The following is a 22,111-nucleotide window of genomic DNA, read 5'->3' as shown; positions in this document are numbered from 1 at the left end:
AGGAATGAAAATTTAACTTATTATTGCTTATAATAAATGTTTTTTTTATTTATTATTTTTTGAATACTTATTATTATTTTTATATTTATGATAATTGTAATAGTATGATTTCTGAAAAAATTGATCTTTTTTTTTTTTCGAAAGGTGTCCCCCATTTTTTTTTATTTTTTTATTTAATATCTTTTTTTTTCCTCTGATGCCCTAAATGCTCTTCGTTGTTGCCCACTGCCTCTACAAGATCGTCTAAGATCGATCGCCTCCATACGATCGTTTTGACATGCTTTCTCAACACAGTCTTCTACGTCTTATCTTATTTTTTTTCTTCTTGTTATATTCAATCACACAAAAATGATGAAGCCTCACGATGAAAAAATATTGGGATATTAGATGAAAAAATATTAAATAATAATAAAAAATTAGGATATCTTTTAATAAAGCTAAAAGGGAGATCCTTTTAGGGAAATCATCTATTTGTAATAATATTTAAATTTCTTATATATAAATATTTAAATATCTAACTCTATGTAAAATATTTTTAAGTTAATTTTTTTAAATATATATATATATTTTTTCCCTATATCTTCTCACCTCATTTATATTAATTATTATATCTTTTTAAAAGACATCATCTATATGTCTCCGTAACACTCATCCATCGTCAAAAGAAAATAACACCTCAACCCCGATAAATGAGATCTTAAAAATTCACTAATATAAATTCTTTTATATCTGAAAGTAAAAATATCAGCTAATTTAATTAGTAAAAATTCTGATAATTTATCATAGGATCTTAACTCGAATTTTATGTTTTATATTTATTCTTTAAAAAATCACCTATGTCTATCATCAAACTACATAGGTCATCAAACTACATAGAATTTCTTTTAGAAGGCGCAAATTAAGAAGCAGCGGTCTCAAAAAGGTGCTGAGCGCAGATTCGCTGGGTAATATATCTGAAACAAGTGTGCCATTATTCTAGCGGCGGTTGGAACTTGCGATGGGGTGAAGAAACATGGAGTGCATGTCCCATAAATAATTTGCTCATTCGTCAGCATCGGACTACTGGTATTGGTGGGAGGGAGTAGTTTTCTTCTCGGCTGCTGTGTTCGATGTTTGAAGGGAATCCCCCACCGTACGATTCCTCCCTTCCCCCAAAGCTTTCTTTCAACGCCCCCCCTCTCTCTCTCTCGGCTCTTCGCACGTTTCTCGCTCGTCCTCGGCAACCCACTTTTTCGTTGTTGCCGGATCGATTTCCCCGCGGATTCCCATCTCATTTGATTTCCCCGGCTCTGAGATCTCAATTTGAGGGGTGCGTGCTTTAGATCCTTCCGATGGAGGGGAATAGTTGGAGGCCGGCTCAGGGGGAGAGCGCCACCGCCTCGGATGGGGGATCCGGCGACTGGAGGACCCAACTCCAGCCGGAGGCGCGGCACAGGATTGTAAATAAGATGTAAGTGGACTATTTCCTCTTCCTCAAAGTTTTCTTGGTTTTCCTGATGTGAAGGCGTCTATCATCGCTCGATTTTGGTCGATATTTTTGAATTTATAGCAGTCTTTTGGGTGAGGTTAAGGTCCTTCTGTGGTTTGGATGTGAAAAATCTAAAGCACTTGAGAAAAAAATATTATTGTTGTTGTTATTATCTTGTTAGGGTTTTTGTTCGTGTAATTTGCACGGCGGTCTTTTTTCTTTCCATAATGAACTCGTCGTTTCCTTGAGAAACGAGTCAAATTTTCTTTTAGTCACCTCTCTATCCACTTCAACTTCGTTTCAAATTTTGATATTCATTAATCGATCACATCGTCCACCTATGCAAATACGCGTGCTTATGACATGTCCAAAGGGTTGATCTCTCAGGGTTCTGGTCTCGATTTCATTTCTTGTATCGTAGGCTGTGACTGAGGAATGCTCAAAAAATTGGTTTTGTATCCGACCAGGAAATTTTACATGATATCATATTAGTAAACTGTTGGTGGATTGTATGATTGGAACTAAGAGGGAGCTGTGCGGAAAAGTTCAAAATGGGATCTTTCTTATTGCATGTAGTAAGCAGAGGTCGTTGAGTCTGTTGAGGGGGGAGAAAGTTTGATCTCTGATATCTTTGGATTTTCAAATGTGATACAGTTAAGATTCCTATACATCTTTCACTGTCTATGTGGCCGATACAGATTTCCATAGAGGCTCATGCTTTTATTGGGGAAGGGGGATGGATTGGGTAAATATTTTTGGGAGAGAATTGAAAGATAACATAAGGCATGGTTCCAAATCAATGAGTACTTTACATCGTGAAGGATCTATTCATCTCTGGAGATGGAGAAATAGCCAATTTGAGAAACAGGTACCACTCAGGTTTTTTGTCCAGCCAATTAACTATCCATCCGTAGATCTTTAAGAAAAGAAAATATCATTTTTTGGAAGCATACTGTTTTAGGTAGCATTTATGGTGTGTGATAGCAAATAGGAAGAATTCGGTCTCCGTATCAACCTACGTTGATGATTGGCCCCCTTGAAATTTGCCGCTTTATCATTCGCTTAATAGATCTTGTCAGATGCATCAAGTGACTTAAGAAAAACTATCTTGTTGAAATAAGCAAGGAAGTTGATGATGCTCATTTTTGCTGGCCCTGACATCATTGTGACATCATAAAGGTCAGGCCTCTTTGTTTTTTGAATAATTTAATCCAGTCTCTAAGCTCTTTGAAATCCTCATCTAGATGTGTCACGTATCTCTCTTGGGTTGGGAGGACAACATGCTTCGGTATCATGGACCTTTGGTTGTATGTGCTAGGATCGTATGAAAGTTGAACTACGTTGTAATTGCTTTTCTAAATGGAAGAGATCCAAGCTAAGAAAGGAAGAATAAACATAAGCCCCAACCTAATTGCATGAAAGTATCTTACTGATTAGGTTCAGATTTATCTTAATTTGGAAAGAAATCAGACCAGATCTTGAGATTTCAATCTTCCTATGTTACAAATCAACCTCCCTTAGTGATCTTCAATGAAGTTTTGAGAGATTTGGCTTTTGGGGGGTGGGCTGGTTGGGGTGGGTGGGTGATTTTAAAGTGCCCAACGAGACCCCCCCAATGGGTTTCGTTGGGGCACATCATATCTGGGTGGATTTATCGCCTGGTAATGGATCTGTATTTAGTGGTAAGTCCTGTACAAGGGGGTTATGGTGATAACCCCTTCAACTGGTATTGAATCTGTTGGTAAAGAGTGGTATGAGGCTTGGCTACCAGTTGGACTGGTAAATACCACCAGTACCATAATGGTGTGGGCGGTATAGAGTTACTTAATGCAGCCATATAACAAAGAATTCAATCAAAATCGAATTTGCATAGGATGATTTGGATATGGATCAGATGTATCGTATGAGAATCTAGTAATACCACAATAACACAAACTATGCCTAATTGTCCAACAGTACGATGAACATGAGTTATCTTGAGGCTAAATTTTGAAGTTTGTATCTGTTAATTAGATTTGCACTTGATGGGTGCACTATACCAGAGATGTCTGCAATTTGACTATCCCGCTCTTTCTATATAAGAGACATCTTCAAGCTTTCCTTTTTGGTAAATAAATTCAAAGTGTAAACAATGTACATATTTGTTTCCTGTAAACTTATCTTTGTATTTTTTGTATCTTTAGCTCTATGTTTAACGTTACTAATGGCTTCATCATTCTTTTCCCATATCTTTAGCTCTATATTTCATGATACTACAGAAATTTTTTTTTCTGTAGTTACTAACTTCTAACTTGGAACTTAGGTTGACTCTGCTTTTACTAAAATAAAATAAATTAGCAAAATAATATACATTGTTGGAACATCATTGGAACATGCTTGGGAAGGTAATCTGAACTCGTGAGTTCAAATATATCGAGTAAGTCTATTGTAAAAAAAAGAACATAATTGTTTAAAACTTTTGTTTGGCACTGAAAAGTGATCCATCATGCATTTTGTGGATCAGATACTGATATATAATGTATAGTCATGGCTATACTGACATATAATGTATACTCATGGCTTTTTGTTAGTCATTAGTCACTATGCTAGTTACACTGGAGTCCCTATCATATACCTTTTCTTGGTTGATATAATCGATAATTCTTTTGCTCTTGGTTTTCCATCACATGCCATTTTTAGTTAGTGTTGGCCAAGGAATGCCATATCGTGTACCGGACCCATATGGGTTGTTGGTCGGACCGGTATGTACCGGTGAATACTGGCTTATCATGTGATACCGACACATGGTGCATTTGGTATCGATCAGTGTTTCGAAGACGAAGAAGAAGGGGAAGAGGAAGCAACAGTAGAGGAGGAAGAAGAGGATGCGCTGGAGGAAGGAGGAGGAAGGATGAAGGGGTGGTCATGGAGGAAGAGGAGGAGAAGAGGGGGGAGCGTACTAGGGACTGGTGACAGTGAGCAACAATGACAGCATTGGTTCCATGTGGCTTACGAGAAGAGGGCTCACACTTGTGGACCCTAATTGGTGTTTTTGTTTTCTTTGTTTTTGTATGGATTTGTACTGGACTAGTACAAAGCGGAAGGTATGTACTGGTACTGGCATTGATTTAAAAGAAAAAGTCTTAAGAAGTCTTGTTTCATATTTTTACTCTTTTTTCCACTCGCTTTATGAGAGTTTCATACACTATTTGTTCACACTATAGCATGTGCAATTTTGGAAAAAATTCTGTTGATCAGTTAGTGGTTCTCATTCATTTTTCTTTCTCCTGGTTCTCAAAATTTATTCTGTTCATAATTTTCACTTTGTAAGAGTTCAATGTTCTCTATATGTAGAATGGAAACTTTGAAGAGGCACCTGCCTATCTCTGTGCCCGAGGGCATAAATGAACTTCAGAAAATTGCTATTCGGTTTGAGGAGAAGATATATACTGCAGCTTCTAATCAGGTAAATTTACCAATCTGTCTTTAATCTTGGTCATTGCTTTGCCCTTGTTAGGTGCGTTCTCAACCAATGTTTGAAATGCTGGTTGGACCAGTACATATAGACTGGTGTTTATCGGTCTAACTAAGGTGCAATACTAGTTGGCATTTAAATTTTTTAAATTTTTTATGCTACCGGGTTGTACAGTTAAGCATATTGTACAGTGTATTAGTACTAAGCTAGTCTGACCTTTTGCTAAAAACAGTACCAGACTGGTTTTTGAAACCTTGTGGTCGTTGCTTTTTTTGGTGGTATTTACATTTTGGTTTGATGACAATGTTTTGATAGTATTTGCCTTTTTCGTCTATTGATAATATTTTTATGAATAGTCTTCTTACATGCTGGAAAATGAAGAAGCACAAAAAATAGCCTTTTGTAGTGCTCTCTTGCTGCCCATAGTAGCTCTTTTGTTGCATTCAAGTACCAGAATTTGTTGTTTGTTATAATTTCATCCTTAAGAAAAACATGATGCTTACTGGCTATAAGCTTGTTAAATAAACAGTACATGTTAATTGGCTGTGGATGAGATTACTCTTGAGCATTTTGCATGACTAATTTGGATCTGTACCATATATGTCTTTCAGAATCCAATGGAAAAAAATCTATTTGTTTATTCTTGCTTATTGGTATGAACAGTAAGCTCTGTATGAAATATTTTTTTCTTTCTAATTTCTCAGCCTGATTATTTGAGGAAAATTTCTCTAAAAATGCTTTCAATGGAGAATAAGTCTCAGCATTCTGCTTCAATTAACCCTTCAATATCTAACAGCGCAGTTCTCAACCAAAATTCTGCAGACCCAGGTAGGTACCTTGAAAAGCTTTCTTATCTGTACAAATTAGACATTCTGAATTATGGATAAGATATATTTTATTCAAAATATCACAGTCAATTTTGTTTACTTCTATCCTTTTGTGTATTGTGTATATTATAATATTACTACTTATATTCATTCTTTTTCATATAAAATGAATCTATAGATTCTTTTTTATTTTGTCCTGTGTACTTCTCTGTGGTTCTCGAGTGTTTAAATGACATTTGCCAGACTTTGAAGTTATTGAAGATTTTATACACCATCCTGTGCCCATCTTTTATCTTGTTGTCATCTAGGTGTTTGATCTTTCATCTTTCTTGATTTTCATCTCTTTGTAAGTTCTTCAGTGTTCTTACTTTGACAAGAGCTGTGCTATTATTTGATAATTTTATCATGGTTTTGACTGGATTATACTTTATAAAACCTGGAACTTGAGTTGTTTAAATTGAACTTCTTTTACATTGTTCTAAATTGCTGTTGTGGTCGAGTATTTACTTTTTGTCCTTGCTTATACATTAATATAACTGAGGAGGTATACAATCATCTGATGCTGGTTGTATATTAATATAACTTGCTAGGCAAGTTGGACTGGCTGAGAAGCTGCCTCCTCTCGAATGACGGCCTTTTCTGGAGAGGTGGACCTTATTATTATTTATTTGTTAGCTTTAAACATTTGAAGCCTTTTAGATAAAGAACAATCCAGTGATCCACCAAATGTTTCACTGGATCTTAAAAGTCTGTGCAGAAAAGAAATTGGTCGAAGTCATTTGGCACACGCTGTCACCCTAAACTGATTTATTTACTATGTAGAGAGGGGACTTGAAGTGTTGGCAAATAAATCAATTTATATTGATTCTGAGGCCAAAAGAACATACAAGAGAGTTGAAAGAGTCATATGCTAAAATTTAATGTTTTGTGTATATTGAATTTGAAGATGCAGCAAGGTTCGCAATACCGTACCGTACCAGTATTTCGACCTGGGCTCGATACCGGTACGGTACGGTATACCGAGCGGTACACCTGGGTGTACCGAATACTGTAGTACTGCTACAGTGCTACAGTGTACTACTACAGTGCTACAGTGCCTCGGACCAGTAACAGTCGGTCCGCGTACCGAAAACCTGTCAGACCGGTACGTACCGCCTATACCGGGCAGTATGGCTCGGTACGGCAGACCCTGAGATGCAGTATACTAGGAAATAAAACCATATTTTTTTAATTATCTTGGCCTCTGACTACAAACCAAGGTTCGTTTTACCGATCCATACTGGTGTACCAATAAACTATCAATATGATACGTACTTAGCTGTACCAAGCCATATTGAGCATACCAACATATGGTACATGAGGCCATACTAACATCTCACTCATATCGGTCCCTTGTTGGACCGGTATATACCGCCCATACCAACACACGGTACGTTGTGGTACAACAAACCTTGTCACAAACTATTATTTTTGAGTAGTAGATACTCTAGAAATGTGGTAAATAGGTGATTTGCTGATATTTGTGAAGTATGACATCGGGAAGACGCACTAAATTCTAGCTGGATCAAATAACAACTTGTACACTTAAATTTGATTGATGGCTTACGGTTATAAGCAATAGCAACAAGAATGATACGATTCCTCTCAGATATATTACAAGGCAAAATTATTTTGTTACATCTTTTAGATTGGAAATGCTAGCTAATCAGCTAAGACATTATCGTGCTTACCCAAATGACTTTTCCATTCCATAATTAAAATGTTCATTTAAATGATTATAATTAGTTGACAATGTCTGTGGGGGATATGCTTCTTTCACGTTATATATTCTGCAGGCCCTACACAATTATAATCATTCAATTGAAAACTTGTTAGTGGTAGTTAAGTTTTGGATGTGCATCTCAATATTACTTAATTGTGAGGTTTGGCATTTAAACTAGATGAGGCTTCATGTAACTATGACCCTTACTTGAAAATAAGTTTTCTAGGTCAAAATTTGTTAATGTTTATGTTCTCCATAAAATCAGTGTATTTTTATTTATGAGTAAATATTGATGTGCATAATGAACTATAATCATGTACAAAGTCTGTGAACTCTTTTTGTTATTTTGTATTACGAAACAAGGTTCAAGAATTTAAGCTTTAAATGGGAGATATAGGTTCATTGAACTTGTGAATTTGGAATTACTCTGGGAAGCTTTTCCCTTGATAACACCTTTTTAAAAAATATTTCCTAGAGGATGTTAAAGCAGTCTTACATGTGTCATAGCTCTAATTATAATGGCATTTTTTGTGCAAAAGAAATGATAACTCTGACAATAATTTCCAATCTAACGTGTGAAATTGCTATCGTAAAGTGATTTCGGTAAAACTACTAGTCACAATATCATTGTTCCCAAAACAAAATATGCTATTCACAACAATAATTTTAGGCTTCCCTAAATCATAAAAAATGATGTTTATTTTTTAATTATTATAAAAAGAGCTATTTTTAAATTATATTTTTAAAAGGTCTATCTAGGAAACATTTTATTTTGGATGAAAGAATTTACACATATATTTGGTACCTACAGATTGTTTGTTGCAATAGTATATGTGTGGGACTTTGACTATATCCTATTGACATAGTGCACATTGATCAATTAAACTATGTTTCAATTCCTGTATGTGAGTTTGAAACTGTAATAGATACCGCCTACCTAGTGTTTGCTAGTTACAGGTGCTTTGTAAGTCAATCACGTAAGTGATGACACATGTGACATGCTACATAATCTTTTTTGTTATTATTTTTATGATATTTTCTCATTTTATATTGGATGATAAATATATTGTTATGTCCTTCGACCTGTGCAATGAGAATTGGATCATTATGAGATCATGATATAATGATTCGCCTTTAAACACAGACCCTAAATATTCTCGGTCGTAGGTTACTCGAGAGGGACATCGAGATAACTAGACAGATTGATGTGCTATATACCTGTTCATATGATGGAGGCAGCTTGTCTCATAGCTGCTTGTGTGGGGACACTGTACATGTGTTCATTGGAGACCGAGTTCACTGAATGATCCGCTTATAGAATGCTGGTCGGTTAATGATATCTTATCATCAGATAGTAATTCCGTAGTTCCAGTTGTGAATCTGGTCCTTAGACTTGAGACACCAAGGATGTCTTGTTTGAGTACTTCATTCTTTAATATTAGACTTATAAGTCTAAAAGTTTCAGATCTAGTACATTCGGTCATTGGGAATGATAGCCCACCTTGTGAAGGCAAACGAGTGTCAATAGAGGATCATCCACTCTCGGTATCATGAGAGGAATATCCTGTGTGCTCTCACTCAAGCAAATCCCTAACTACGGTCGATCAGATCGTGATGAATCCAATAAGCGCGAGATTTGGATTGAGAGAAGAGTTCTCCAGGAGAATCTGATTAGAGTAAGACTCTGATGGATTTCGTATGGGCATGACTGTACCATGCCCTGTATACGATCTTAGGGATATTAGATAAACGAGGGACTATAGATACACGGTAACTGAGGGCAGATAGGTCCAATGGATTAGATCTCTCAGTATCGTCTAGGGATTATGGCATAGTGGCTTAGTACATCCATGGTCGATGAGTTGAATGAATTATTATGGGGATAATAATTCACTGAGTCAAAATGAGTTTTGGCAAGTGCAACTCACGGCCAGTTCAATATTGGGCCTAGAGGGTTATACACATATGGTGGACAACACAATGAGTAGAGGATTAAATATGAGATATCCAATAAGCCTCTATTTTATTAGATTCATTGGGTGAGACCCAATAGGGTTTAGAGTGATTATTGGACAGCGATCCAATATCCATTAAGCCAGGATAATTGGATGGAGATTCAGTACCTATTAAGGCAGGATCCATTAGGGTAAGTAAAGAGGGTTCTCTATATATAGGAGTTGGGGCTTAAAGGGATCATAGGCTAGACCCCTATTGTCACCACCTCTTTCATCTCCTCCCTACTTCTTCCTCCAATCGATTGTCCCTCTCTGGTGTGGTGCGGGAGGATAGCAAGAGAGATCGACCCCTCGGTTGCTGCGGCGTGGTGATGCGCGAACACGAGGAAAGAACGTGCTGCACCAGAAGGTGCGTCATTGCTGCATCCGCTGTGTGAATCACCGCTAGAGAGGAGTTTGCAAGAGCTCCTTCATCCACAAACCGAGATCTATAGATTAGGGGATATACGATTTCTCCTAGGTAAGAACGTCTCACACCCCTTAGGCGGTTTTATCGCTTTCGAGTTTTTCGCTTCCGATCATCGCACGACGATTCAATAAGATTGTTTTGGGAAATCAGTTTTTGTTTTCACTTTCCACTGCACATGTGATACTCCCCAAGGTTTCCCAACAGTGCTGATGCTCATTTAGCATTTTGTTTACTGGTTTAAGTCACCTGATAATGATAAGATGAGTGGTATTCATATATGGGTTAGGTACTTGAACATTTCAGTGTTGATAAACCATTAGAGATATGAAAATCCTTCATTAAACATGGGATTGTTTCTGCTTATTTTCCAGAAAAGGTAAATGTATTGGAATGATTTTTACATTTTGTCTTCAAAGATTTACCACATAAGAAAGGTGTAGGCACACACCATGCTGAACTATGTTGAAGGTGTTGAACTATTGCTAAGCTATCTTTTTGGCTGTGCTAGCTGATAGAAAGGTGTGGACTGACATGACATGTAATCTAGCAATGCTAGAAAGACATAGGAGACTCCCATGCCACAAAGAGGCAATCCTTATTCCTTGGCTCAACATATGTAGTAGCACATATGAGATAGTTCAACAAGGACTTGCAACCTAGTTGAAGCTACACCTTCTATATAAATATTCATGAGGAATGAGGACAACTAATAGAAACCACAAACCTCATTGCCCAACCAGCACATGTTACTGTGGGGAATATTCACTAGATGTGGCCTGCATCAAGTGTCATGGCCACATGGGCATGTGACTCACATATGACTAGCATCAGGACATCATGGTGTCATGTAGTAAGTCATGGCTGGGCACCATTTGTGTTGCAGCAAGTAAATGTTTGTTAATGTGACTGAGATTTTATTCCCAGAGCCATCCCTATAAGAAGTTGAAGAAAGCATATTAATCTAAGGTTTGTTAAAGTAAAAGCTGTGGTTGGAGGCTTGGAACTTGTAGACATGAAATTCATTTTTTGAGGGTTCAAACTTCTTGGGACTTACCAAATATGCTTCCTTGATAGCATTGCTTGGTGTACAATCACAAGCCAACCAAGGGCAACCATTATCTGTCTCTATGGTGAATCAACCTTCAGCAAGGCAACAAATTTTGTCCCAGAATATTCAGAACAACACTTTGGCTATGGCACAAAATCCTGCCAATCTTTCCTCTGCATTATCATCCATCACAGGCCTTAGTCAGTCCAACATATCTGGTGTTAGCCAGATATCTAACCTACAGAACATGCCTGGCATATCACAAAACTCTGCCAACAACTCTCTGGGACAAACTGCAGCACCAGATCTTTATTCAAACACACAAAGGCCGATGCAAGGAAGGCAACAACAGCAACAACTTATTTCTCAACAGCAGCATCAAACACAAAATCAACTTCTATACCAGCATCAGTTTCAACAACAGTATATGAAGCAGAAATTTCAACAATCTTCACTCTTGCAACCGCATGTTCAGCAGCAGCAGCAGCAGCAATCTCTGATGCAAACAACCCAACTGCAATCTTCTCAGCAGCCTCTGATGCAGATCGGGTCCAATTTTCAGTCAGGCCAGTCCGCCATGCAGCAGACACAGCCTGGAGCAATCCAGTCAGCTGTACAACCTGGCCTTCAACAAAATCAGCTAAGTACTGTTCAGCAATCTGCCCCCTCCTTGCTTCAGCAACATCCACAATCAATTGCCAGACAACAACAGCAATCACAGTCTGCCATGCTTCAACAATCAACTTCAATGCAGCAACAGCCAACTTCAGCACCTCAGCAATCAAATTTACCCATGCAGCAGCATCAGCAGCAGCAAATAATAGGTCAACAAACAAATATTTCAAATGTCCAACAGACCCAATTAATTGGGCAACAAACGAGTGCCACAGAGATGCAACAATCACAGAGAGTGTCAATTCAACAGAATAATCTTTTAAACATGCAACAGCCCCACCATTTGTTGAATCAACATCAACAACAGCAGTTAGGCAACCAAAGTAACATGTCAGGGCTTCAACAACAGCAGCAACAACAGCAGCAGCAGCAAATACTTGGGTCTTTATCTAATGTCTCAAATATGCAGCCACATCAGCGCCCTATGCATATACATCAACAACCAAAGACCACAATACAACAGCAGCAGCAAAACCAGCAGGCACCACTGGCAATGCTGCAACCACAAGGTCAACAGCCCCAACATCAATCATCACAGCAGCAATTGCTTTCTCAGTTCCAATCTCAGCCTGCATCATTGCAACAGCAACTGGTGCAACAACATCCAAGTTCCATGCAACGAGAGATGCAACAAAGAATTCAAGCTTCAGGTTTGCTTTCCCAGAATGCAATTGAGCAGCAGAAGCAATTTGTTCAATCACAAATAGGACTTCAGGAGGTCTCATCTAGTAGTAAGTCATAACATTTAATGAATTCAGTTGTCCCCCTTAACTGGTGGATGTTTTCTTATAACTTATTTGCTTTTTGTTGCACATAGTGAACATTTGATGGTATAAAGACTAAAGAGTATATGCTTGGTTTTATGATTGGTGGAACAATCAAGAATTTAATACTGGTGCCTTCTCAAAATCTCAGGGTGTCACATCCTTTCTAGAAATTTGACTTGAAAATCTGGCTTATTATGTTAGATATAGCTGAAAGGCAATGATTTTTTTTGTGTGGCAATAGGCCATAATTTTTCATATTTTGTTTAAAATGATCCTTTTACTGAACAACTATAATTTATTGTACCCTTTGGAATATTCTAGACTTTAAATCCTCTTGGATATACCTGCCATCATTAAAAGGATCATTGGGCTATGCATGCTACAACAAAAAAAAATTATAATGTCTCGGCTGATGTAGGACAACCCTAAAAGGGATGCTTAATATGAAGAGAAATGGTGGGGTAGGTAAATAAAAAACGCTAAAACGGGGAGAGAGTGGAGGTGAGAGAAACTTGATTTGTAGACATATTAATTTAAGTAATAAAGAACAAAAGCTGAAGTTCAGCGCATACCAAGATCATCAAGGAGCACTTTGGCATCCTTATGGTTGACTTCTGATGATGAGAGATTGATTTATGGGTCTTCGTTGTAAGTTAGCTGAGGGGAGAGAAAAGTAGGAGATAATCGTGTTCTCCAAGTTCTTTGACTCGCATCAGGGTAAAGTTGTGACCTCACTCCACTCACATAGTTTGTGGGAAACAAAACTATTATTCATTCAAGGTTTGATGATGCTATTATAATGCTTAGCCTCTTTATATAGGCCACAATTATAATAAAAAAAGAAGTTAACTAAAAAGGATGAAAATAAAAGTTGCTTCAAGATGATTTAATAGTTTTGTATATGAAAGTTGCTTAGCCTCTTTATATAGGCCACAATTATTATAGTTTTATTTTTTATAATACTTTTATAAAAAATAAAAGTATCTAGTTATATTTTGAGAAAAGTTTTCAGAATAGTTTTGTAAAATAATCTTCCTTTATGTATGATATTCTTCTTTTCTTGCAAGATGATGATTTTGTAGAATAATTTTCCTTCTTTGTGCATGATGATCATCCTTTTTCGAAAGATGATTCTTGTAATATTCTCTTATTTATTTTCTTTTTCTACTTTATTATCAATCTAGGAAATGAGATAGTAATTGTGCAAGATGTTGTCACGTTGCAACCCTAAAATGTCAATTGAACCCGAACCTGAGTTTACCATCAATTCAAAGTGATTCGGTTCGACCCTTTTTCTTTCCACATCTTTGAAATTTAGCCTGATTTTCATCGTCAACCTTTTGAGGTTGGCTACATATGAAGCTTTGTTTAGGGCAACATCACTTGTCAAACCCAGTGCAAATTTATCTTTTCGTTGTTTCTAGTAATTTTTTCTTATGTTCCTCTATTTCTCCTCTTAGCATTTATCTTAATTAACTCCGCTATCTAATTTTAACATCTAAAATTTTCTTAGACATCTCCATGCCACCTTAGTAGCTTCTCCATCATTTTTATTTTCTATTGAGGCTATAATTATTATTCATGTGTGTAAACATTTTTTTCTTTATGTTTTTTAATAACTTCATCAATCCATCTCAACAATCCCATTTCAGCATCATTGATCTTTTGCATATGTTTTTTCTCACTGCATAACTGATAGAATTATTGAGAACAGTGGTTGTATGTTATATAACAATCAACCTAAGGGGAACACAATGATCAAGCATAACTCATGATGATCCTCTACAATTTAACTGTTCCTTCTTTAACTCTGAATTATGTCTTCATTAGTCTCTTTTTCCTGTAGAATAATAGATTTAAGGCACCTAAAACTTTTACTTCTAGAATTTTCTTAGCTTTCTTAAATCTTAACTATACGTCTTACTGTTGTCTTGATATAGCTGAAATTACAGTTGGTGTATTTTGTTTGACCTACTTAGTTTAGAATGCTTAGTTTTTAGTGTTTGTCACTGAAGCTCAAGTTTAATATTAATCGAATTAAATTTCATCAGCAAACAACATGCACCATGAAAGTTTATAATGTATGTTACCAATAAATCCATCCATTTACTAAAGTGAGAATTTAAGGACTAATGCATATCCTTGACTTAGATTTAGTGTTATAGGGAAATCTCTAGGAACTCCTATAATTCAAACACTGGTGACAACTCTTTTTTTCTTAGAACTAATGACAACTGTATTACACAGCTTTTATCACATCAATATAACTGCATTGCCCCCTATTTTCTAAGAGCAATTTGACAAATCTGCAGAACCCATATGTCGTTTTTAAGTGAAGAGTTAAAGGACTCAAAGCAAACCTCTGATGCACATTTCTAGGGTAATCTTATAGTCCTAACATTTATAATAACTCTATATACATCACTTTTATTACTTCAGTATAACAACTAATTGCCATTTTTGTATGATCCAACACAATAAATCTTTATGATCTCTATTGTAGGTTTTCTTAAGATCAATGCAAATCATGTCGAGACTTCCTTCTTCTTTGTATATATATTTTCCCATTAATTGTCTTTCTGACATGATTAATCTTTCAGGCTTTGAAATAAATGATTTTCAAGAATACTTGTGTGATATCTTAGTTTTTTGTTTAATTATTTATTCTCTCTCAAAGTTGTGTGACAAATTTGGTAAATTCTTCAACAATATGAGTAGCATTGTACATCTCCCTTATTCTTGTATATTTGTACAGAAACTTATTTATTCATATGTGCTACTTTAATGTATAAAAATATATTACTTTCTAGCTGCTTCCTACTTTATGTATTGTGCCCATGTTAACATGGCATGACACAACTGATTGTATGAGATATGAATCTGACTTGGCCAGAATAACCAAAAGGCCAAACCAGAGTTAAAAGGAAGATAAAAATATAAATTTTGCTACTTCTGAAAAATAATAATCAAGTTTCTAATCTCATACTTGGAAGCTTACAATCTCATCTATTTGTTGAGATTGGCTATTGTGCCCAACCTCATACTTTAGAAACATCACTTTGGATCATCATGGTTATTTGTGTAACCTTACCAAAGTTTATGTGATCTATGTACTTACACTGATGCTGCTCATATCAGAAGTAGGGATCATAACTGGACCACCTCTGTTCCAAAAGTTGGGTGATATTTTGAGCTTTGATATCTCCAGGGCTTTTTGTGACTGTGCTTCTTAATGATTTAATATATTTGTTATGGGAAAATTATCACTTTTTATGGCAGTGGACAGGATTTTCTTGAACGAATGATGATGTCAGCGATTTACATCTTGTTCCCTGCTGATCAATGTTTGCTTTAGGTTCTGTTTCTTCAACATCATATCATGCTAATCTAAATCTCACAATTTAACTCGAGCTGTTGTTCTTCAATTTGCTTTTAAATAGTCTGTACTGGTAATCTTTGAGCTTTGAATAACTTTTGCTGCCAATTGGGAGTGCATTACTGGTTTTTACCTACTTAGGTTTATTTTATTTTTATGTTTACTTTTTTTTTTTACAGAGGCACTGGATTCTTCAGCTCAAACAGGACATGTTGGCATCATTGATTGGCAGGAGGAGATTTATCAGAAGGTGTATAACATAAAACTTGAGTTCTTTTCTTGTTTTTCATTCCTGTTTTACCTTGATTTCTCAATTATGGAAGAATTAATTAAATTAATTGGCCTGTATGAAGTTGGAGATGTATTAAGAGATAAATCAATTCATAGTTGGTCTGATGCTGAACATGTTGAATATCAATCTTCGATACAATGTAAATACTGGTATTTTTATATATTGTAGGATATTGCCCTATAACGAACTCAGTGATGGGTAAACATTTATGTAGGCACACTAAGATAGATACCACTATTCTATTTTTATTGCCAAGTGACATGAGCTTAGAGTGTCATTTAATTAGGTTCATTTGTGCTGAGCAATGACATGTTATAGGAAAACTCTTAGAGCCTGAGTAAAAGAAAAACTCTTAGAGCCAAAGACATCATCCAGTAGAATTCACACAATCTTTTCTCCACTAGAAAGGTTCCTAACATCTTGCCTCTTTGAAATTGTTATAGCAGATTTCACCATCTCCAATGTACCAAGGATGGAAATACATGCACTGCTCTGTGCAGATTTAATGTTCTTTCTGTGAATTGGCATTTCTAAGTCCTGTTATTTGCCTATCATTTGATTATTATTTTATGTTCTGATGCTGTTAGGCCTTGAGTACATGAATGTTTTACATCTTTATATAGATATCTATATGTGGATGTCAAATTTATGTTACTGAGCTTTGTGATGAAGCCATAAAACTATGGTAAAGCGACATATTAATTGAGCTCTATGATGAAACGTCATTTACTTTTTTATGGGCAGATAAAATCCATGAAGGAGCTCTACTTTGCAGATTTGACTGAGCTTTACCAAAAGATTGTTCTAAAGTTGCAGCAGGTTTTTGAGTTTCTTATTTGTGGTTCACTTTCTTTTAAGATTCACAGGATTTCTGAAAATAAAATGAAACTTATTTGGTGACATTTCCTTTTATGTTTTCTCTTGTATCTTGCTAGTTGCAGCATGATGTGCTTATGCCGTCTGTGAAGACATCTGAACAATTTGATAAAATGAAAAGTTATAAGATTATGTTAGAGCGTACATTACATATTTTGCAATTACCCAGGAGCAATATTCAACTTGGTTTGAAAGACAAACTCCCATTGTATGAGAAGCAAATAACGACTTTTCTAGCTACAAATAAGAAAAAGGTTGTCCCTTCACAGCCTCCTGGACAGCAACAATTTCAGCATCCTGGTGGACATCCTCAATCCATGTCTCAACAACAATCATCTCAAGTTCCTCAAGTGCAGCAACATGACAATTATGCAAACCAGCAAATGAATCTTCAAGGTTCAACAACTTCAGTGCAGCCAGCTGCTATGCCAAGTATGCAACATGGTTCTGTACCTTTATCAACACATTTTGGTGTTCCAACACCTCAACAGAACATGACAAATGCATTACAGACTGGTTCTGCAATTGATTCTGCCCAAGGGAGTTCTTTTAGTTCATTGCAGCAGGGAGGAATTGCATCCATGCAACAGGGTGGTCTGGTATCCGGGCAAGGTTCTATTAATGTTCCTCCGCAGACCAATGCCAATGTTATGTCAAATGGCTCAATGAATTCACTGCAAAACAATATTAATTCCAAGCAACCAAGTTCTAATGCAATACAGCAGCAGCATTTTAAGCAGGAGCAGCAGCATGTGCAAAATCAACAACTAAAGCAGCAATTTCAACAGCGTAATATGCAGCAACAAATAATTCAGCAACAACAAAAGCAGCAACTACTTCAGGTGCAGCAGCCTCTGCAGCAACAGTTGCAACAACAGCAGCAAAAACAACACCAAACATCACAGCTGCCAGTACACCAATTGTCACAGCTCAATCAATCAAATGAAATCAATGAGTTGAAGTTTAGACAAGGGCCTGGCGTTAAACCAGGACTTTATCAACAGCATTTCTTGCCTAATCAACGCCACAGCTATTATCAGCAATTGAAATCTGGTGCTGCTTTTCCAATTTCATCACCTCAAAACTTTCAAGCTTCATCTCCCCAGATTTCTCACCATTCTTCTCCTCAACTCGATCAGCACAGTCTGCTATCATCTCAAATAAAAACTGGAACACCTTTGCAGTCGGCTAACTCACCATTCGATCCATCTCCTTCCACACCTATAGCCCCCTCACCTATTCCAGGAGATGAGAAACAAATTTCTGGCATTACATCAGTGCCAAATGCAGGACGTGTTGGACATCAACCAACAGCTGTAGCTCCTCAAGCTCAATCACTTGCTGTTACTACGCCTGGAATATCAGCTTCACCTTTGCTGGCAGAATTTACCAGTCCTGATGGAAATCAGACCAACCATACAAATTCAGGTGCTGCTAAAGCAATTACAACAGAAAGGCCATTTGAACGCTTAATAAAAGTGGTTAGTAATTTTTTTTTCATTTTATGAATCTTGGGCAGAATTATTTAGTAGCATGGTAGATAAAGTTATCAAATGTATCCTTTTATCTCCTGCGCAAAGTGAGATGTGCAACGGGAATTCACATGTAGCCATGCAGCCCATGATAGTAAGTAAATGTATCTGCTGAATGTAATGACAACAAACTACAAAGATTATGTATCTGCCCAATCATACATATCTTTCTAAGTAAATCATGAGTTACAAGATGTAGTTTAAGAGTTCCAGGAGGCCTGGCCTAAAAAGAAAACATGTATTCATTTTGTAGCAAGCGGCAAAAATAAGTGTAAAACCATTTCCTCCTGAAACAATCAGTATTCTCTTACCTGTACCATTTACATCACTGTAAGACCTTATTTTTCTAGATCATTTAATAAACATTTTATAGATGATTTAAGTATAGAGATGGACAATACCGATAAGTTGAAGTATCATAGATTTGTTCATAAAATTAAATAAAATATGGTATAAGAAACTCTAAAAAGAATTGAGAATAAGTAAGAGTGTGGGACCTAATGGTATCCTTATTTAGGGTTTGGAAGAATTTAAAAGATCTAAGAGTACATTGGTTGATTATATTTATTTAACAATTTTGAATATAAAAAAGATTGCTGATGATTTATTTAACAATTTTGAATATCAAAAACCTTTTTTGGGGAAGAATTTAAAAGGTCTAGGAGTACATTGGTATTTACCAATTTCGTAGTACCAATTTGTAAGAATAAGGGAGATATTTAAAGCTACTCTAACTACAAAGGAATTAAGATAATAAATTATACTATCAAACTTTGGGAAAGGGTGGTTGAAGGTAGATAATAAGTGAAATAAGTTTTTTTTTTTAACCAATTTAGTTTTATGTCCAGAAGATCAATCATCATAGAAGTTATTTATTTATCAAATAATGAAAAAATTGTGCATGATTTTTAATAGCTTAGAATAGCCTTTGATAAAGAGTCTCTCGAGAGAGTCGACACTATTATGGTAAATTTTAGAACACAAAAGATAAATCTATTTATTACATAGTTGACACAAAATATATGCATATTATCTATTATTATTGAAGTATCATGATCAATACCTAACATGAATGAAGTTCTTTCAGATACGATCATCAACACCCAAGGCCCTGAGTTCTGCTGTTAGTGATATTGGGTCCGTTGTTAGCATGATAGACAGGATAGCAGGTTCAGCACCAGCACCAGGAAATGGTTCTAGGGCTGCAGTAGGTGAAGATTTAGTTGCCATGACAAAGTGTCGTTTGCAGGCTAGAAGTTTCATGTCACAGGATGGAAGTGCTACTACCAAAAAAATGAAGCGTGACACAAGTGCCATGCCCTTGAATAATGTGTCATCTGCTGGAAGTGTAAATGATAGCTTTAAACACTCATATGGTCTTGATACATCCGAGTTAGAGTCGACTGCAACATCACGTGTCAAGCGGCAGAAGGTTGAGGTGTGTTACTGTGCAGTTGATTTTTTTCAGGCAATGTGGAACTTTTATGCTTATTTTGCATTTATTTGGTTACTTTCCTTTTGTGTGGATTTCTTAGCTTCTTTGTAGTTTCAAATTTGGATATGCTATATAATCCCATATCTAGCCAGTTCTCTTTCAAACTTCTGTATAACCATTCAAAGCTTAATTTGTTCATGTATTGTTCTTCTGAAGTTGCAATTTTAAACTTTTGAACCCTAAAGTAGTAATACTGAATATTTTCATCTGGCTGTTGAAGAAAAAGAATTGCCTTTGCACATGTGCATATAATTTTGAAACCTGGTGGTTAAGATTAAGAGATATTTACATAGAAAATTGAGTTGCTATGTAGCTGTATATCATAATTTATAAAAGCACCTATGCCTACTCTAATTATAGCTGTGCTACCATTGGATGCATACGTGTGTATATGTTTCACAGTTTCTTTGTATTATTCTAGTTGCATAATACTAGTATTAATGCCCATTTATTGGTAATGAACCGAAACCTCATTGTATCTCCTCCTCAGTGTACCGGAGAAATTTATCTGTTGAACCATCTATTTTTCTCCCATCTACCTTTTTTGTGCATCTGCATGCACACAGTACGGATGGCCAAACATATATGATCTATTCATTTATCATCTGTGAAATAAAAATTTTAAAAGAACCTGTTGATTCCTACAAATTTTGAAAGAGGAAAAGAATTTGTTCTTATGAGGAATTGTATACTTGTGTAATAAGGAAACAGATCAAGTGTTTATGGTTGGTATACAGAATTAAGAGAAATCTATTTCTGATCTTTTAACAAAGAAATGTGTTGTACCTTACGTGTTTTCCTTTGTTATAATTAGTTATAATAATTCTTTCCTTCTCTTTGTAAGCACTTTTTCATTCCTCTAGTGATATGTTGTGATAATTCTTTCCTTTTTTTTCATTAGATCTCAATACTGTTTAACTGCAGGTAAATCATGCATTACTCGAGGAGATCAGGGAGATAAACCAGCGGCTAATTGGTACAGTGGTTAACATAAGTGAGGAAGATACCGATTCAAATTCTGCTGCTCCACAAGGTGAAGGAACAATAGTGAAATGTGTCTTCACTACTGTGGCTTTATGCCCGAGCCTGAAGTCTCAGTTTGCTTCGGAACACATGGTGAGCTTCAACTAGTACAATAGTTTATGTACATGAAGTACCTTAAGATCTGCATTTGATGTTCATGTTTTTCTCACGTTTTTTGGTCATCCAGAGTCCAATTCTACCTTTGAGGTTGCTTGTTCCTGCTAATTATCCAAAATGTTCTCCTGTTCTCTTGGACAAGTTTCCAGATGAGCAAAGGTTAGACATAATACTAAACATTATCTGTCAGCCAGTAGTGGGAGGTCAACAGGAAGCTGACCCAATTTTGTTATTCTGATGTTATGGTAGGGAATCTGATGATCTGTCTGTCAAGGCTAGGTCGACATTCATCATTTCTCTCCGTGGCCTATCACAGCCCATGTCGCTGGGAGAGATGGCAAGAACATGGGATGTCAGTGCCCGTAAGGTAATAACGGAATATGCACGACAGACTGGAGGAGGCACCTTTAGCTCAAGATATGGTGCTTGGGAAAATTGTGTAGCTGCTTGATGTTCCATCCATGATGTGGTTGAGGATGCTTGTTGGAAATAGTTGAAAGCTTTGGCAGATAAATCATCACGCTGCTAAGCTAGGCCACTATGGATAATACTGATTATTTCTTGCTTCCGAAGAAAATATGTGAGAAATTGGCATGAACCGATTCCGAAGAAAATAGGGCAGGAATTGGAATGAACCGACAATATATTTACAGGTCTTCAATTTTTATAGTATTCCTGCAATGGTCTGTAATTATCAGCATATCCTACCAAGTACGGAAAGCTTATCATTATCTGTTGTATCAAGTATTGTTCTCTCCCAACTTTCTTGTCTGTGACGTGCAGAATTGTAAAACTGCTGCTTTAAGAATTCTGTGGAAGTGATAAATGTTTCATGTTTAATGACTTGGGATCTATCTGACTGATCATTTGGAGAATATGCGGAGTACATATATGAGGAAGCATATTTGACTTTTTTCCATTATAAGGGTTTTTGTTTTCATTTTTTATTTTCAATTTGAAGTCAATGCAGCTCAA

The 22,111-nt window shown here is 36.2% G+C and overlaps 1 protein-coding gene across 2 annotated transcripts; it reads left to right on the top strand.

Annotated features, from left to right (window-relative positions):
• The first annotated feature begins 909 nt into the window (after positions 1-909).
• LOC135618960 (mediator of RNA polymerase II transcription subunit 15a-like) lies at positions 910-21,976 on the top strand. Of its 2 annotated transcripts, none has more exons than XM_065120464.1 (11): positions 910-1,450; positions 4,802-4,913; positions 5,627-5,750; positions 11,010-12,389; positions 15,981-16,051; positions 16,838-16,912; positions 17,035-18,450; positions 19,589-19,939; positions 20,921-21,112; positions 21,207-21,295; positions 21,386-21,976. In XM_065120464.1, exons 1-11 carry the CDS (start codon positions 1,332-1,334, stop codon positions 21,585-21,587), a joined length of 4,131 nt encoding a protein of 1,376 aa, XP_064976536.1. In that variant the 5' UTR covers positions 910-1,331; the 3' UTR covers positions 21,588-21,976. The 2 variants fall into 2 exon arrangements, with proteins under 2 accessions (XP_064976536.1, XP_064976535.1); XM_065120463.1 differs by having other exon boundaries at positions 911-1,450; positions 17,029-18,450.
• Positions 21,977-22,111: the final 135 nt, after the last annotated feature.

This window comes from Musa acuminata, chromosome BXJ2-8, assembly GCF_036884655.1.
Source record: "Musa acuminata AAA Group cultivar baxijiao chromosome BXJ2-8, Cavendish_Baxijiao_AAA, whole genome shotgun sequence".
In the NCBI taxonomy this organism is placed as follows: Eukaryota; Viridiplantae; Streptophyta; class Magnoliopsida; order Zingiberales; family Musaceae; genus Musa; species Musa acuminata.
The sequence above is the reverse complement of the archived record's forward strand: the minus strand, read 5'-3'. Positions and strand labels throughout refer to the sequence as shown.

Coding starts and splice junctions, on each gene's coding strand:
- LOC135618960 (XM_065120463.1), top strand. CDS start 1,332: ATGGAGGGGAATAGTTGGAGGCCGGCTCAGGGGGAGAGCGCCACCGCC. Junction 16,052..16,837: donor AGGAGGAGATTTATCAGAAG/GTGTATAACATA, acceptor TTTTATGGGCAG/ATAAAATCCATGAAGGAGCT. Junction 16,913..17,028: donor TTGTTCTAAAGTTGCAGCAG/GTTTTTGAGTTT, acceptor GTATCTTGCTAG/TTGCAGCATGATGTGCTTAT.